The sequence below is a fragment of the Epinephelus fuscoguttatus genome, linkage group LG11 (assembly GCF_011397635.1).
Source record: "Epinephelus fuscoguttatus linkage group LG11, E.fuscoguttatus.final_Chr_v1".
Classification (NCBI taxonomy): domain Eukaryota; kingdom Metazoa; phylum Chordata; class Actinopteri; order Perciformes; family Serranidae; genus Epinephelus; species Epinephelus fuscoguttatus.
In genome coordinates, this window is record NC_064762.1 from 30353920 (window position 1) to 30373288 (window position 19369).

A 19369-nucleotide genomic window follows, 5' to 3' on the forward strand; every position below is an offset into this window, starting at 1 on the left:
AAATACCAAAGAGCAGCAACTATAAAAACCCTTCTCAATCTTCTTTTAGTAAAATGACCTCTAAAAGCTCTCCTGATGCTTTTAAAGAGCCCCTCGCCGCGGACAGCCACACACACACACATACACATACACACTCAGCATATCTTTGGGGGATAATCACAGGTTACAATCCAAAGACTCAGAATGTGACATTTATGACTAAATCTTCAGTTGTCATCCAGTCTGATGACTGATGCAAAGAAAATGTCAGTCAACAAAACCTAAAACTGCTTCAAACCAAGAAACTCTCTTTGCTCTGAGGTGTTTCATTTGGCTCGAACACTGGGGAGCTCTTTGTGCAATAAAGGGTCTCTAATTAATTGCTAATTTATTGTACGTAATGATTGATCGGGTGGTTGACAGACTGATAAATTGAACAGAGAAAATCTAAATAATTTAACAGATGTATTGACAAAATACTAGTTTAATTATATGGATATCTGGTAACAAGCACCTGCAGTTAATGTATGTGTGACCTCTGAGTAATGCAGGCACACTATTTTTTATTTCCAACATGTCTCATCTGTCTTTAATGCTGCTGTTTTTTATTTTTAATATTAGTTTGGGGTTTTTTTCCATTATAATTTTGTACTGTTGCAACTGTCTGATTTTATGTCATTGCAGTCCTGAAATGTTTTTGTTCCTGGTTCAACCATGTAAAGCATTTGTTTTGAAAAGTGCTATATAAATGAACTGCATTATTTATATTAAAATTAGAAGATGTAGTTGGGTACAATAGGTAAGATGTGCAGATTTGACATAACTGCTGCTCTACTGAAGTATCACAGCTGGAAAAAACGTCAGTGGTGTATCCCAGTGTGGTGATGTACGTGATCTTGCAATGATTTGCATTTAGTCAGAGCACAGTGTGTTGGCTTACATGGAAAACAATACTGTGTATTGCTCTTTTGAAGTCATGAAAAATGACCTCCAAGTTAACGTTTTGTTCCTCATACAAATAGATCTATCGTACAGCCCCTGATGAAATTTGGTTAACTGTAGATCATGCAAATTAAATCTGTTTGGGTATTGGATAAAACAAGCAAATTAAAGACTATAATAAAAAAAAAAAAACTGCCGACAGATGACATGAAAATAACTATTGATTATAGTACTAACTGACTGCTTTATTTATTTTTTGACAGATCTCAGATGCAGAGTGGGAGGACATGTTGGAGGGTTTTGATGAACGCGGTTACCTGAGTGCTCGGCGCTGGAAGCCCGGTGACGACCCATACACCCTTTACGCCTTCAACCAGAGAGAGAGCGAACGCATCCCCAGCAACCGAGCCCTGAGAGACACACGACACTACAGGTACACACACACCGCTCTTTCTGCATTTGTTTGAATCAGCGTTTAAGATGTCAGATGTGTTTGGAAACACTCTATTCTGTTTGGCGAAGCATGTTCAATCCAACTGCTGGAGGAAAACGTTTATCACACACACTCTCTATAATGTGATGTATGAATCAGTCCGTGTGTACTGCATAGGAATAAAGCTTATCAGAACACATACAAACCCAAACTCAAATAGCAAGCAGGTGCAAACAAACCCATCAGAACACACATATGACAGTACAGATCGGTATAACCGCTTTGTACACACACACACACACACACACACACACGCACACACGCAGGGTCAAACAGTAACACAGCAGCAGCTCTCTGAGCTCATAATTAATCTCCTATCTGCACTAAAACAAATTTAGATTATGGAACCAAACACATTTTCATAGAAAAACCACCAAATTACAATCCGGCTGTCCGCAAAGAAATTAAATTAAACACCAAAATAGAAATCCTCTTAGTGGAGCGCCCGTCCTCGTCTGTTGGAAAGACGCTCAGCAGGAAGATAAGGGGCTCGTCTGCTTTGACAGCAGCCGCCTTCTTACACATTTCAGCTGATAAAAACTTCCAGGCACTTGTGGAAAGCGTGGAGAGGTCCAGTGTAGCACACACGCATACTCACATCTTCCTGAACTACGCTTTCCATGATTCTTTGTCAGCAATCAAGGCATTTAAGTACTTTGATCTTTCTTCACGCCTTTTATAATGTGCCTTTTGTTCTTATAATTTTTGACATGTGATTATCTATCAAAAGCACTGTGAATATCAGTGCTTGCTGTGATGAATTATTGAATACATTCACAAAGGGGTGTTCATTTTGTTTGATTTTAAGTATTTTTTAGTGTCTTGATTCTACATTCTTCAATTAGGAAAAAAACACTGTTATATCTAGCTTATATCTTCATTGATTGAAATGTTCATGCTTGAGGCATTTTGTTGTTACATCACATGAAACTATTCTACTTCTGTAGTGTGTGGATTTTACCAACAGTGGATGTCTCTGCAAACAGGTATTGTGTCTGTATCAAAGCCTGATTTATCTTCTTCCTCTGTGCCAATTAAAACGCATCAGTGAGTCACACTGTTGCACTAGGTGACATGTTCCGTCATTACCCTGAATACACACACTGTAGTTTGTTTTGACTCAGTCCCACAGATGCCGTCCTGCTGCCACAAATACTCACTGGAGCACCAAATGTGGATTAATCTGCTGCTGAAAACAGTCCCCAACAAATGCACTATTTCTTTGACAAAAACTACAGTGTGCAGTTGTTTTAGGAAACCAGTAAAGACTTGGATCTGCAGCAGGAGGCAGTGGGCTTGGGGTTGAACTCCACAGGCATGATGGGGAAGTCAGCAAGTACTGAGAGAGATGAACAAATTCTTGTTTATGGTTTTTTAATGGGGTTTGTTGACCATTTAAAAACATACCATCCTTATCTTCTAAGAGGGTTAATGTACTTTTCTAGGTGCCTAGGTTACACTTTTCATTTTATTGTCTTTCCTAAACCCCCCATACTTTTGTTTAGAGGTGCCATTGGCACTGTTTGTTCTGTCTGTAAAAGTACAAAAAAGTTAGATTAATGCAAAAGACAAACAAATCCTTCTGGGACATCCATTTTACCTGCTGTGACAGCGTGGCTTAAAGCCGATAGTGGTTGTGTGATTAAAGGTTACCAGGCAGCTCGTGGTGACCCAGCTCTCTAATAGGAAGCTGCATGTGGGCGTTAATTGGGTGGCTGTTTGTTTTGGCAGTTACATTGAACATGACTAAGCCCTGGAAGGTTGCTGCTGCTGCGGCTGGTGGTGAGCACAGCAGGGTACGGCTCCACGACTCACGTAGGAAGCTAAAATCTGTTAGCATAACTGGCACGTACATCATTATGTGTGTGTGTGTGTGTGTGTGTGTGTGTGACATTTTCAAGATGTACCCGCAGATGATGGGATGTATGATGTCTGACTCAATCATAGCTTCTGACACTATGCGTGTCAAACTCTGTGTGTGTGTGTGTGTGTGTGTGTGTGTGTGTGTGTTTCTACATGTTCACATGTGTATGGTAACGTGCCTAAATGTGTCGGCCGCCTGTATCATCTGCTGTGTTTCCGGAGGAGGGAAATTCGCTGTTGAGCTGACATAAGGCGGTGGAGAAGTGTGTGTGTGTGTGTGTGTGTGTGAGACAGAGAAAGTGAGAAGTGTGTGTAGGAGGCGGGAAACCAGGGATACGCTTACACATTAATCTGCTAGCAGGGAGGTAGGGGGCTGATAGTGCTCATTTATCTCGTATAGGACAGCAAGGAAGGGTGTGTGTGTGTGTGTGTGTGTGTGCGCGTGTGTGTGGGGACGGGTGGGGGTTTGCTGTTACGTGATTATCTGTTAACTCAGTTACCGTGTAGCTGTACATCTCAGGAGCGCTTGGCAGGGGAAATGATAGCACCCCATACTCTGTTTGGATGTAAAAAAAAAAAACTGCAGTGAAATCCTCAAATGAAGCCTCTGAGGTTTTGTATTCTTAGAAACACCTTCTCTTCTTCTGCAGACTCACTAAGGTGCTTCCTACACTTTGGCTCCATTCCCAAAGGGGAGCGTTTGGTGGAAATTCAAGGTGGTATGACAGAAATTTGTAGAAAGGGCACAAAAAGTGAGGGACAGGACTGGTTGGAGGAGATTTGGAAATGGAGCATTTTAAATTTATGGTGTTATTGAGGATTTGTGATTACCTGTGATGACTGCAGCTGGATTCCCAGCCATTGGCAACGAGCCTTCTACTACCTTCCATTAGGGGTGTGAATCACCAGAGGCCTTATGTTACAATATTATTATGATACTGAATGTTGTTGGATATGGTGAGTATTGCAATAACATGCACTGCGATTTATCACCTTTTTTCAACAAATGCAAATTATATCCCCAAAGGAAAACTTTGTCAACATCTGTTTTATCTAATGGGATCAAGTTTTCAGTCTGTTCATTTCACGTCAGTCATATTCATTACAGCAAAAAGTATCTAGTGGACTGAAGTAGCAGTTAATTTTGTTGTTCTAGTTGGCTACCAAAAGTTTAAAGCCCAGTTCAGATTTTGTTGAAGTCAGTTGGCCAAATCATTCACAGTGTATTTACCCTTTTAATACCAAGCTGTGATGTTTTGATGGTCTGTGGCCAACTATAAGGTGCGAGAGTGTCAGTGTATCCAAGTTCAAGAATTTGCTCTTAACATTAAAACTCTAAACTTCACATTATCACATTATAACTCTTAAATTCTACAGTTTAGTTTGATATAGATAAAGATCTGTAGAAAGAAAAACATTCAAACTCAGGACAAACTCAAATCTTGCCACTAGAAAATTCAAGGAAAGATGCTGTGTGATTGACAGGTGATTTCTGGGTAATGTAGTTACAGAAACACCTTGCCTTAAAACAGAATAAAGATACCAAAACAAGAGAGCCTGGTAGATTACCACTCTGAAGCACAGCTCCTGTAGAGAAAGCACAGCAGGTTTAGAGAGGAGGCGCCAGGTCTGTTATTTTCCCAGCGGGGCAACGATAACCTAAAGATTAGAAAACAAGCTTTTGACCTGAAGATGCACGGCTGGCCTCAGTATAGCCTGCAGGCTGCAAGAAATCTGGAAAATAGGAAGAGACTATGGGTGAACTGGACGACTTCCACATGGATAAATGCCAAGCAGGTGTAATGTCTTTGGGATTTTGGGCACAATTTACGTATTGATAAACTTTAGAGATGGGAGGAGGAATACCAAACATTTCCTGGTGAAGCAGCAACCAACAACACTTTCTCAGCTTCATTAACTCGAACATTTTTTAGAAATTCAGGAACAGTGCCTGCGGTTTTACCACAAGAACCTAAATCCGGTTTCTGTCCCTGGGCTATACCTAGTATAAACTAGTGAGAGTGAAGTCTAGCTGTAGTTTATAATTGTGGCTTGTTACATCCCTTTTTTATGTTAAGCTCCCTTTCCAACAGGTATATAATTCAAACACCTCTATCATAGTGTTATTTATTGATTTATTTTTGTGTTTTTGCATAAGACAATCAAGCAAAGTCATCGCTTTTATTTCCATGATTGGTCGACTTTCCTAATACCAGCATTTCTTGGTATGTGGTGGAAGCACAAACACAAATTCTAGAAACATTTAAGCATGTAGATCAGTGATACTTAACTCCACCTCCACCCCACAATAGGGTGACCCATCAACCATTTTCTGATGGATTGTTTTTTTTTATTGCTTGAATGCAAATGAGACACCAGAGTGCATAAAAAACAACAAAATATAGCTTTTTTTTTAAAATTTAAAAACAGAATTAAAATTGCCACAGGAGGATCCTGCAGACCCCCCATAAGCAGTCCAGGCTAACCCCAGATGTTCTCAAATTGTAGAAATGGCCCTACCTACACCTGACCTGTGTGGGGTTGCTGCAACCAGCCCCTGGTCTCCTGTCACTTTCATAAGTGGAAAACTGTGGAAAGCTAGTTGAGTACCCCTGATGTAAATCCAATTGTAGGTCACTCCCTGCGCCTTTTTTGTCAAACGGGCCCACAGGTGCCTGGACACTGAAACCAAAGCCACATGGTGCTGGCTACAAAAAAGAGAAAAAAAAAAAAAGTTAAAATTAAAGGTTAAACTTAGAACTACAGTATTGAAGTGAAAGGGAGGCCCCTGAGCATTTACATCTTCTGTGTGTATCTGTGTCAAACTAATGTTGTTTAATTGTCAAATAGACATTAGGTTCGTAGGCTCCAGTAACCTACAAAGCCAAAAGAAAGTAAACAAAGTTAGGAAGTGTGCTTTCAGAAACCACTTATATTTTTGGCTGTCTGAGTTTGACATTTATCTTCAAAGTGTCCGTTCACTCAGGCGATCAGTCGTGTTGCTCCTGTGTGTGAGTGTGTTACAAAGTTAGGAAAAAAACAGTGCTGTTTTTAGTTGGGAAGGGGGACCAGGGAGGTGTGGATAGCTTTTTCTTTTATTTTTTGGGGGAAGTGGGGGCAGATTGTTCAGGTCGGTATTGTGTATGGGAGGAGTGCTCTGTCACAATCTCAAGTTCAGAGGAGGAGGAGCAGAGAGGAGACGAGGAAAGAGATGAGAGGATTGCAATAGACGGCTTAGGGAAAGATGGGGAGATAGAGGAAAGAAGGTGGTTGCAGGAGCAAAGAGGAGGATGAGGAGGAGGATGAGGAAGAAAAGTCAAGTAGAGATTAGGGAGAGGAGAGAAGGAGAGGTGGAGGAGAAGAGGAGGAGATGGGGGAGATGCCACAAGCTGCTGAGAGGAGAGATAATTGCCACATGCAGAGCTTGAGAGGCTGTGTGTGTTGGTTTGTGTGTGTGTATGTGTGAGTGTATAAACCACTCCAGTGCTCTGCTATTATCTCGGTGAACAGGGGAACCTCCCTCCGTCTGCTCTCCGACAGACAGGCAGTCTATAAGCCCAACAGCCGCTCCACCGCAGGGATTAGATCCAAGCGTGAAGACAATGGGCTGATACAGTACAGAGAGGAAACATTTCCTACAGTACTACACAGTGGGTTGATATGGCAACGCGAACTGCGTAAGAAAATGTTCTAATGCAAGACAAAGGAACATCAAGAGACAAAGTGTTGTACGATCTCAGATAAATGGTGACCAAGCTGTTCTATACAGTGCAGAGTGAGAAAACTCTGAAGGTGCCTTGATAAGAAAAACACCTCAAGTGTCTTTTTTCCCGAGATCCTTGTTTCGTTGTCTTTAAATTCAGTAGTATTCAGATTCTTTAAAAACCTTAATTTAGTAAAAGTATGTAAGTATTATCAGTAAGATGCACTTAGAATATGAAAAGTAAAAATACTCAGTCAGTATTACTGTTGGGTTAATGTGTATGTTGCATTTTACTTAGGGTTGTGCTAATTTTAACTCCCTCTGCTCAAGTTAATACTTCATCCTCATCACATTATCCAGTCAATCAGTTTATTCGTCACATGAAATCATACGTACACAATTTCAGTGAAAGGTAATCTGTGACTTCCTTCAATTTGTGCTTTTAAAACAGTGTAATAATGATAAATAAATGTCTATATAAAGGGTGGGAGGGTCTTACAGGCAGGGTCTTCAGTTAGTTATCCTTGTGGCCTGAGGGTAGAAGGTCTTTCTGACCCTCTCAGTGCTGGCCTGGTGTAATTGGTACCTTCTTCCCTCTCTCAGCAGGGAGAAAAGGCTGTTATGTGGGTGTCTAAGATCTTTAATGATTGCCCTGGCCTTATTTTTGCAGTGCCTGGTGTAAACGTCCTTTATGCAGGGTGAAGCAGCGCCTGTAGTGTGTTCAGCTGAACGATCTTTGCATGGCCTTGTGGTCCTGTTTGGTGCAGTTTCCATAGCAGGCTCTGATGTTTCCCGTCAGGATGCTGTCGTTGGTGCAGGAGTGAAAATCCCTCAATATTTAAGGGGAAATACAGAATTTCCTCAGGTGTCTCAGGTAAAACAGTCTCTGTCTTGCCTTTCTCACCACTGAGTCAGTATGCAGCACCCTGGTCAGGCCCTCAGTGTGGACCACAAAGGTACTTGAAACTGGCCACCCTCTTCATCAAGGACATGCTGATATTATGGGGGTAGAGTGCATTTGCTTCTTCTTTCCAGAATCCGCTATCATCACCTTAGTTTTGTTGATGTTCAGGTTATTTTTCTGACACCAGCAGGATCAGACACACGAGGAGCAAAAAGTACAATATTAATCTCTTAGATGTAGTGGAGCAGAAATAGAAAGTTGCACAAAATGGGAATACTGAAGTAATGTACAAGTACCTTGAATTTGTGTTTAAGTACAGTACTTAAGTGCAATGTGCTTATTTACATTCCATCCCAGTTTGTGTCTCAAATAAACTTTAGGAGAAAGGTATCAAAGATAAAGGTATCGATCAAATACATGTTAAGGGATGTTTGAATAAAGACAATAGTGGGACTCAGCAACAAACACATTGTTAGTCATAGCATTTTCATGCACAGCACAAGAAAGCATCTTTTTACTAAAACAACAGAGGCGTCCACTGGTCACGAGAGAAATGTCACCACGTTTGAAGCAGTGACATTAAAAGGGTGTAAAATTATCACCTCTCTCTCCTCTGAGGCACAACTGAACAAAACACCACCCTGCACACATTTGTCATTTTCTTTGTTTTTGCCAGGGCGGGAGATGTGATAACGCTCCAGTGCTTTGTTGTCACTGCTCCAAAATGGAGGCATCCTCTTGTAACCATCGGCAACCAGACACAGGCCTGTGCTGTAGAGGGGGGAAAAAATCGACGGTCCACTGAGTTGGTTACTAATTATTGCATTGCATTGTGACCCAGTGATCCTTGAACACTTATCACGAACTAGATCATGCATTCATTCAATAACCCCGTCCATGTGAGTGGTGTGTGTTTGTGTATGCGAAGTATGTGTCTGCGTATAGAGTGGCGTCAGCGTCTTTCACACTCAGTCAACCACTTAGTCATGTTTCCATGAATCACAACATGCAGCTAAACATTAATCACTGTATTAGCTTTGGTGCCTCCCACGCTGAGACGCTCCTCATCCTCCTCAGATCACAAGTCCCGAAAAACACAAAGAAAAAATACCATCTGAACTCTGACACTGGATGAGTTTTATTTTCCCTCGTCATGCTCGTTTATTCGATTACCTGCTCCGGTGATGGATGATCAAAGAGTCTGGTGTCAAAAGCAGATGGAAGAAACATAAAACACCCTCGAGGCTTTGATTTGCTGTGAACCGATGTTCTGCAAAAAGGATTTGAAAACACATTTGACCTCCAAAAACTTTAAACCTCATTCGCTGCATTTCTTTATCAGCTTCCCAGTAAACACTGATGTGGTGATTGGCATTTGAATATACGTGTAGACGGTTAGATTAAAGATTAGAGGCTAAGTGTGGTTGGAAAGTGAAAGTTTTTTTTAGACGTCTGGATTACATAAAATTGTTGTCTCAACCAATTTGTTTGAAAACCGCCCACATCATCTCTGACTTTCTTCACTGATTTAAACAGGTCTGATGGTGTGCTCATTTGCAACTATTTTCTTGTTTCGGAAAAGCAAACTCCCAAACACAGAAGAAGCAAACATGAACATGATGCCAGAATGAATAATAAAGTGACAACAATATACTAGTTCAGTCTGCTGACATTGATTGTATTTTTAGTTTCGGGCAGGTTCTGACAACATGCTGAAATATAGTCATTTATATCCTGTGGAAACAATTCTTACATGCTGTAGTAAAATGTAAATTAGTACGTTTACTTAAGTATAGTTTTGAAGGTACTTATACTTAACATGAGTTTTTCAATTTTAGGGCCTGTGTCCACACAGCATTTTTGCCCTATTGCTTTTGCTCTGGCATCTTTTTCAGTTGCCCCCAGTGTATAGAGAGCGTATGCTGCCACATGCGTGCACAGTGTCTTTTTTTTTTTTCAGAGTGCTCATGGTTTTTGTGCAGCTGCTGAGATTGCATCTCGGTGAATATCTGAGCTTCTCAGAAAGGCACTAGTGACAGACAGAAAAGCCCATTTGTGGGAGCAGAATACCGTACACGTAAACTTATTGTTAACTGTGTAGTCAACCCTCTGTTTCAATGTTACACTAGCTACCTAGCTAACATTAATATGAGGGTATTGTTGTTGTTGGAACTAGGGATGTAAATCACCAGTTTCATCACGATACGATATTGTATCGATTCTTTGGACAACGATACAATATTTTCCGATATTACAAAGTCTTCCATGATACGATTTCGATTTGATACGATTCAGGGTTCTGCAATCAATATTAGGTGATATTAAATACCCATTGAACACAGTCTTTTTTGAAGCGCTGGGAGGAGGCATTCCCCAGTGCCCTGCAACCACTTCCCTCCTAGAGAAAACGCTACGTGCTATAATGCAACTTTATACTTCTACTCTACTATATTTAAGAGGGAAATATTATACTTTTTACTGCACTACATTTATCTGACAGCTACTGTAGAGTCACCAGTTACTTTGAAGATAAAGGTTTTACATATGACATTACAGGTGCAATGATTATTCGATTAATTGATCAGATGTAAACTATTGAATTAATCGCCGGCTAATTTGATAATCAGTTTATCGTCTTGAGTACTTTTTCAGAAAATAAGTCAAACTTCTTTCTTCTTCTTTCTTTTCCAGCTTCTTAAATGTGAATATTCCCTGGTTTCTTTACTCCTCTGTGTTAGTAAACTGAATATCTTTGGGATGTGAGCAAAACAAGACATTTGAAGACGTCATCTTATATCACATTTTATATTACAACAAACTGATCAGTGGAGAAAAGAATTCACAGGTTGACAATGAAAATAATCATTAGTTGCAGCCCTGTACAACGTATGTGCTCAGTTTATAAAATATGCATTATAGATTGATTGTTTTAGACTACCTGACTGTAGTTTTTAAAGCACATGTGATAATAAGCCAATAATATTATGTCACATTAACATTCTGCTGCCTAATGATGACTTTGATTTTGGATACTTACATTTTGCTGCTTACTTCTTTTAAGGTAAGATTTTGATGGCAAGAATGTTACTTGTACTGAGTCATTCGACTTTGAGGTATTGCAACTTTTACTTTAGTAAAGATATGAATACCTTTTCTGCCATTGCTTACATGTCATCGAGACTAGTGGTTCCCAACTGGTCCAGCCATGGAGTGCAGATTTCTCCTCAGTCATTTGTTCAAGGTCCACACAGTTTAATATATTCAGAGTCATACTTGCATTTTGTCATGTCATAAAGCTAGTTTGCTGTCTCTGCCAAGTAGCTGTCCATCAGTCACTCACTCTACAGCAGAAAAAGCACTTCAGAACAAAAATTCTGTGCTGGAAATTCACTGTACTTCAAAATAAAGTGCGATTTTTACAAACTTGACACGTTTGTGAATCACTTGCCGTCCATTTAGAACATCTACTTCAACCAGATGAGATCTGGATGTCCAGTTGTAACCAAGATATCTAGATATCTTTTAAATTGCAATAGTTCAACTAGTGTTTTAAGCTCAAAAATAGCCTTATAATCACATTGTACTGTCATTTCATTTTCATTTTACCATTTTATCATGTGAGCTGTGCTCTTTATGGGAAGGGTTGTTTTTTTTACCCAGTCATTAGCGACTGAATGATGTATCCATCAAATCAACTTCATTTTCAGTTAACAACTTTATTGCTGCAGAAGCAGAAGTTGCAGATTCAAGCGTTGTTATTCCTGTAAGTTGATTCACAACAACCTGTCTGGCTGTGTTGAACTCATCCACCCTTGTCGCCATTTTTGGGGCAGTTTTTCTGACACTATTTATGTGTATCTGGAACAGGATGACAACTGTGAAAACAGCTGTCAGTAGGCACCAGACATATTGGAGTTGCTGAAAAACCTGGGATGTGGGCAAAGTTTTAGAGGTGTGGAGACATGTTAATTCAAACCCCTCAGAATTATGAACTTAAATGATTTTTAAATTCCTTTCAGTGCATTTTACTTGGTGAAGTTGAAATGGGCATACCAAAAAAATAATTTATTTCTTAAGAGAAATCTAGGAATGTTTTTCCCCTTCAGGTCAGAAACCGTACACATGACATTTTATTGATTTTGTTTCAAATTGCAAAATGAAATCTGCACCCCTGAAAAACATACTATATTAGTAGTAAATATTCCTACTTTAGCCAATTAAATTTGACTAAATCCAGCTGTGTGACTTTCTGAATATTCAAGTATGTGTCCCTCTGTTTCAGACATTCACATTTTACCATTGTATTGATCATATGGGACTCTTTTAAGACAAAATCTACTGTCTTCATCTTGAGCCTGAGCTCTGGTTTACCTGTCCAAGAAGTTTCTCTGTCAGAAAAAACATGATGACTTGTGTTGCATTTACCGCTGTTTACACTGAATTTAACAAATAGCACAAACCATAGCAGAAAGCTCTCTGTGAGGCGAGGAAATCCCCTTGGTGTATTGTGGGTAATCTGCTGATGTGGAACCTGAGCTCTGAAGCACCCCGGTGCTCTACAACAGCACAGAGTGACAGTGACGCTAAGCGGCTTTACCGTAGCTAGCGCCTCAGCTAACCGTCCTGCTCTGCCTCCGAGACGACTGCATGTCGAAACAATCACTGAGCAGACGGCGTTACAACTGTATCTGCTCTGATACCTGATTAGATTTGTTTGGCTCTCATTTCGCCTCAGTGCTTTTGGATTCTGTCCTTTTTTTGCAGCTTTTCTGCAGTGCTCTTCTCCAAATTCCCACTTTTCTTTTGTATTACGTGCTTTGTTGATGAGTGCAGAGAATTACAGAAAATTACATTGTGAGAAAACACACAGAGTGTCTGAAAAAGGAGGCAGAGCTGGTCCTGGAAATAGACTGAGACGGTGGATCCTTGTGAAGCTCTGATGTCTCATTGATTTCACCTCTTAAATCCACTTCAGTCGTGGAGGCGAGATGGAGGAGAAGGGGAGGAGGCAGATTAAAGACAGAATTTTTAAGCCCTCGTATATTTCAGGCATGGATAGTGAAACTTAAAGAAACAGTCCAGCCTGAAACACTTTCACACAGCTATTGATGTTGTGTTTTGCACTGCTGCGCACATTGTGTTGTTTGGTGTTTTATTCCTCCCAATAGAAATAGACAAAGCAGGTTGAATATAAAGGTTTCACAAGAACAGTCCAAAGTCCAAATCTCATCACAAACTTACACAAAAGATAGATACTGATGATAGTGTTGATTATATCTAGCATTTAGATTTGTGTGGCCCGGGGGTCTGGACCCTCCTTACAAACTGTGAGACCAATCTTAGAGTTCACAGGATTATTAACACAGTATAAAAATAATCAAAACTATCTTACATTTTTCAGACTTTGCTTTTTTCCTGGGAATTACTGAATAATTTCACACTTCAAGCCTTCAAGTTATTCAAATGAACTAATCTGAGAAGGAAAGTCACCTTTTGGTTAAACTGGTTACAACTCAGACACACAGTTGCTTTGTTTTAGGCGAGGACAAACCAATATGTCTGGAAACCACTGATCTAGAGAATCTCAAGTATGTGATAAAACCTATCCTCGAGCCACCTATTGCACCACAGTATTCCTTTCAATGTACAGATGGCTGATTAAGTACAAGAAAAGCCAACATAAGGTGTCACAGTTCACAGACACCGCATGCCCCCAGAACAAGCTTCAGTGCTCCTGATATAGAAGTCTCTGGACTGGAGGGCTAAACGCCATTTTTCTAACATATTCCCTCATTTGGTGTTTTGATGATGATTGTAGAAAGAGTGCTGTCTTCCTCGTTGGCCCCCCTCTTGTTCATACAGATTACCAGATGGCAATAAACGGCAACACTCGTTTATAGACATATAGATGCCACACCGTCACAGATCATCTCTGCACACTGTATTCTGTCGACATTTGCATATTGCCCATCAATCCGTTGTTAAACGTTTCAATGCCATGATTGGTTGGTGGTCTGTCTAATTGGGTCAACAGACATTTTGGTCTATAGCCACTTGGAAATCCAAATAGAGAGGTTCCAGACTAATTTTGCTCTGGTGATGTCAGGCTAACAAAAGCTGTAGTTAATACATTTGGTTGATATTTGGTGATGGTGAAGGCCATTTCATATGATTCAAAGGATTTCTGTACTCAGCAAAGCTTTCAGCGATCCCTTGTTCCCTGTATGGAAACATCTTCACACAAGTCAACCTTTCATCCATTACATTTAATTGAATGTAAAAAGTCTACTTGTGTATCACACAGTAACTCTGTATGTATTTTCACACAGGCTGGAATTGAGATTAAAAACATACAGTCATGATCTGTTTATAGTACGTGCAGCCATGACAGAGGTATGAAATGAAAAACATACTCTCATTAACAACAGCTGACTGAGCCTTGTGTCAGCTTGCAGGATTCGTGCATGTCACAGTCAATATATGTACTCAGCGTTATCCAACGTGGCTTCCTCTTGGCCCATACAGTGGACCAGTGTAACATATCTGTATTGAAAATAAATTAATTTCTACTACATAGGATAATTATCATCACACTGCACTTATTTCACACTTTAATGTGAAATTTATGTTCCATTTACCGTGACATGGCTTCAAATGGGGCTGTGTAACGCCGGATTTCCACTGGATGCATGTCCATTGCAGAACGGCAGCGCTGGTTATCCGCTGCGTGCTCCGCCGTCCGTCAATACCCACCGGCTGCGTTGGCTGTGTGGTGCGGTGCAGCTCCACCGGAAGACATCTCGGTGCACTGCCATGATTAATATCTCCTCGTCCATGGTGTTCACAGGGTGAAATGACGTCTGAAAACCTCTGACCTGTTGACTTCAGGCCTGCCTCTGCCCATTATGTAGTTTTCAAGGTGTAGTGCAGGGAAATATGATCCGCCGTGAACACTGTGTACTTTATTTTGAAAATTAACCGGATGTTTTATTGTGTTTCGTGCACGACCTCCTGCCCCGCACGATCTGCTCTGTGCTGAATTGCTGCGTTGTGCTCCGGCGTCCGGCAAAAATATAAGTCCTGCGTATCTGTTGCGGAGGGCTCCGGAGTGCCGGAGCTGAGACGGAGCCGGAATGCAGCACAACCGCAGCCGGTGGAAACACACACATTGACTAGAATTGAATCCTATCGGTTCCGCTGCCATGCCGGAGCGCAGACGCAACCAACACGCATCTGGTGGAAATTGGCCTTAATGGCAGTATACATGAATGTGTGTGTCTCACAGTGGTTGTGACAGTCATTGATTGGCCCAGTCACATATTGATCCATCTTCATTGATTGGCTGGTGTAAGTGCCTGTCAACCATCCTTTCACCGCCACTCCTCACAAGAAAGATAGCTGTTACTTCCACTTCTGCTCTGTGTGTGTGTCTTGTATTGAGCAGCACTGATCCCCTTCGTGGCCAGACAGTCTGGACCATCCTTCCGCTCATCCCTTCTTCATTCTCTCTTTCTTTTCAGGTGTTTTTCTCTCTCTACTCTTCTATTTCCTCCTCTTCCCCCTCTGTTTTTTGTCTTCTTCCATCTTCCGCCCTTCAGGCCATATTTAAATTGAGCTGGAGCCAGGGAACAGTCAATACTGCCTGATCCCTGCAGGTGTGTGTATGTGTGTGTTAGCATCTTTAAAAATCTAAAAGTCAGATATGGATAGAAAACAGAGAGGGAAAGAGAGGGAGATAGACGGTGAGTTCAACACCGATCCAAATGAGCCAGCAATACAAATCCAGTTTTCATTACATTTTTGCCGTGGATGTGTTGCAGCATTATGTAGTATTATTTATTTTATGAGTCCAAGAATGTTCTTTTATAGAAAAGAAAAGAGAGAGATGAGTGAGATTTACATTATCACATTATGTTCATTTTAGGGATACAAAGATCTACGTTTTTCTGCCTCTATATACTGATTCTGTTACCTTAACTCGGGGTATCTTTTGATACTGAATTCCAATCCAGTGTTAGTAGATTAAAAATCCACCACGCTACATGGAACAACATATGACAAACACATACCTGATACCCAGTCATCTTAACGATGTCCTAATGCCATTGTGGATTGGATTGGTGCATCCCTGATACATTAAACTGAAGTTTTTATCCAAAGCTTCAATTAAGTGCTTCAGCTTTAAATGTATCTCTTCGGAAATAGCAACTAAGAGCATGTTTGGTGCTTCAGTTCAAGTACAAGACAGTAAGAGATTATTAAGTGCTATCATGGGATGTTTCCATGTTTCCATGTTCAAACAGCAACATAATCTGAACTGTTCTGCAGGAGAAGTTTGAGTTTATTGTTTGAGTATATTTTTATCAAGGCCAAAACATCCATTTTATATTGTACAAGCTTTTAATGATGGATTAGTGCCAAATTCTACAATTTGATATAATTCCCCCAATATTGACTGTAGTTCTAGATACCAGATCTCAAAAATTTGACCAGCTGAATGATAAACATTTGGGTTTGGTCATTATTTGATGTTAAAATGTGTAAAGTTATATTTTTATATTGGATATAATTCAGGGGGAAAACCTTCTATATTACTATGAAGGGGAAATGAAGAGGTTTTTCCTTCCTCTTTTGTTGTGTCACTGTTTGACATCTATTATAATTGTTAGTATTGTTATTGTTATAATTACTGCATGTATTATCTCAGCGTGTCCATTAAGTGTCTTCAGTTAAAAGAGACACACATTGTGCTCGTCTGGACTTGTGCAGTGCAAGGTTACTGTTGGTGATCCTGCAAAACAGCTGGATGTAACTTCATGCTGAAGCCCTCCAACAATCTCTTTATGCACGTGCACAAGCACAAACACATACACACATACGCACACATTTCAAAACCTGCACACAATTGCACACAAAAGCACACCAGTCTCCCCTGCTGAGCTGTTGATAATTACAAGTAAAACTCTGCAGTAAACACCCACCTACACACACAAACTCAGACAGACAGACAGACAGACAGACAGACAGACAGACAGACAGACAGACACACACACACACACACACACACACACACACACACACACTGTGGTGTGGAGTTGAATGTGGAGTTTTACTGCAGTTTGGAGCTCCTGGGCTTCTGTTCTCAAAGCAGCATGCAGAGTTCACTAATAACTTTCAGCTGATGAAGCTGCAAAGATGCAAAAATGCAAAAGCTGATCGACCGTTTAAACAGAACCTAAAACACACGTATAAACTAATAATAAGTCAGTAAATAATTAAATGAACTGATTAACTAGATTAGATGAATAATTAACAAATGAACGTGCAAGCGAGGAAGTAAACAAAGGAGAAAATGAACACAGGTGACAGCATGCACAAAATGACCAGCTAATCAGATTCACAATAGATGAAGTCAACATCAGACTGCCAAAACCTTTCAACTCAAAGGAAATGAAAATGCTTATCATGATTTTATCTCTGTTATTATCAGATGACCTACAGAGCTCTGGAACAAAGGGAAACAGCTGTCAATGAGCACAAACCTTCTTGGAGATAGGGGCGGAGATGGACTGGCCTCCACTCAGAATGTCTGTGCATTAACAAATAGAATAAATAATTGTGTGGAGTGTTGTCCTAATGATGGTTTAGCAGTGCCGAAATGGGAGGGAAGTGTTTTTTCCTGGCTTGTGCCCTCCACTAATTGTCGAAGAACCAGATATTGTCTAACGTAGGAGTTAATTTTATGGACTCACGATTCAACCAGGAGAATTTCATGCCGATCCAAATCGTAGAAGTGTTCCAACTGTGAGTCACATATCATTGTCTGTGGGAAAAATGAAAAGGGCTTTATTTCAGGAACCGGGGGATCCCAAAAATAGCTTCCCTCACATCGTGACTGTATTGGAGTTGAGTTGATTCATGGCCGTGACAAAACAAACTATAGATGTTCAGCTAGTTCTCCCTGGCTCATTCCCTGCATTTGTTTTCAGGCATACTTTCACAAAATTACCTCATATAATGCAGCTTTTGCACAGTTAATAATAAAGGTGATCATAGTTTGTAGTGTACTGTCCATTAGTCTCAGAGTTCAAACCAGCAATCTCTGGATCCAATTTGACCCTAAACGTAGATATGTCATGCAACCTCCATGCCTGTTGTCTTTACCTGGGGCAGGAAACAGTGTCCTCGGAGCCAAGGTCAGCTGAGCCATTGCCGCATCGCACTGAGTCGAGCAGCTCATTGAAACAAGACTATAAAGCCATTTTCCTCCTGTTACTATGTAATACACATGCACACACACTGAATGGACAGACAGACAATCATGCAGACACATACCTGCAGTGATTATAAAAGCCCACGCTTTCATATGAAAACACACACACTGCCTGACTGTTTCACTTGGCTGGTCTGTAACGATTAGAGTGTTTCACCCCTGAATTTGTTTCCACCTTACGGCTTTTGTCAAACAACTGCAATATTTTCCCGCTCAGTATGATGAAGTGCACAGAGGGCACAGTTGGACAGCTCGTATAGATCCTGGCTCACGCAGACACAAGTCTTTTTAGTGCCCCAGCAAGAAGCAAGATTACCATTAAATAACCCATTAAATCTCCACTATATAATGGCCCCAAATGTATCTATCATACTTGTTAAATTTTTAGGGCTCTGAAAAAGGCCCAAATTTGGACTGGCACCTAAAGTGTGTTGTTGTAGTCCCATTTTGTAATCCCAAAATAAATTTGACCTCCTCTAAATGCTGTGCCCATTAGTGATGCACAGGTCAGGGTTTTTCAAAAACCAGTAGGAGCCCAGCTCGTTCTAAGGGCCAATCCACCCACGAACTGGAGCTGAAAGTTTCTGGTAATGACCACTGCTAATGACAGCCTACTTGTTGTTGTGTGTACTGTAAGTCACTTCCAGTAAATGTCACAATTTAAAAAGTGTTTTCTGTTTGAAAAGTACAAACATATGAAGATAGCAAGTTCTCTTCTCTCATCTTTTAAGTAGTTATTTGTAAAGTATGATCTCAAGCACACAGCTGATATTCTATGTGGTTTATATTTAACAGATTCAGTGTGGAGAGAGAAAGAGAGACGCTTACTTACTGTTACAACACAGATTCTCAGATGGAAATATTTTTACTGGACATTATGACCAGAGAGATTTAAACATGTTAGACTTAAACAGATTTTCCAGGTCAGTAAGCGGAAAACATATAATTCTACACATTTAATATGTGTGGGCATTTGCACAACATATATGTTGTACATAAAGACACAAAATATAGATTTGAAAATACACACACACACACACACACACACACACAGGGGAGAAAGTTCAGAGAGTGTTTTCCTTGTCTGAAGTGATCAATAATGACAGCTGAGAAATACGCAGAATGCAGATGGATCATCGTGGCGGCTAACGTCGGATGTCGACCGTTCATCAGCTCAAATCGAGCGTGGTGAAATATATAGATGTTCTAGCT

The 19369-nt window shown here is 40.5% G+C and overlaps 1 protein-coding gene across 2 annotated transcripts in view; it reads left to right on the forward strand.

Moving 5' to 3' along the window:
- galnt14 (UDP-N-acetyl-alpha-D-galactosamine:polypeptide N-acetylgalactosaminyltransferase 14 (GalNAc-T14)) overlaps positions 1 to 19369 on the forward strand; it is a 203453-nt gene that overhangs the window by 45266 nt on the left and 138818 nt on the right. For both annotated transcript variants that reach the window (XM_049589775.1, XM_049589774.1), the window contains one exon: positions 1185 to 1354. In XM_049589775.1, coding sequence (XP_049445732.1) covers positions 1209 to 1354 — 146 coding nt within the window. In that variant the 5' untranslated portion in view covers positions 1185 to 1208. The remainder of the gene's footprint in view (positions 1 to 1184; positions 1355 to 19369) is intronic.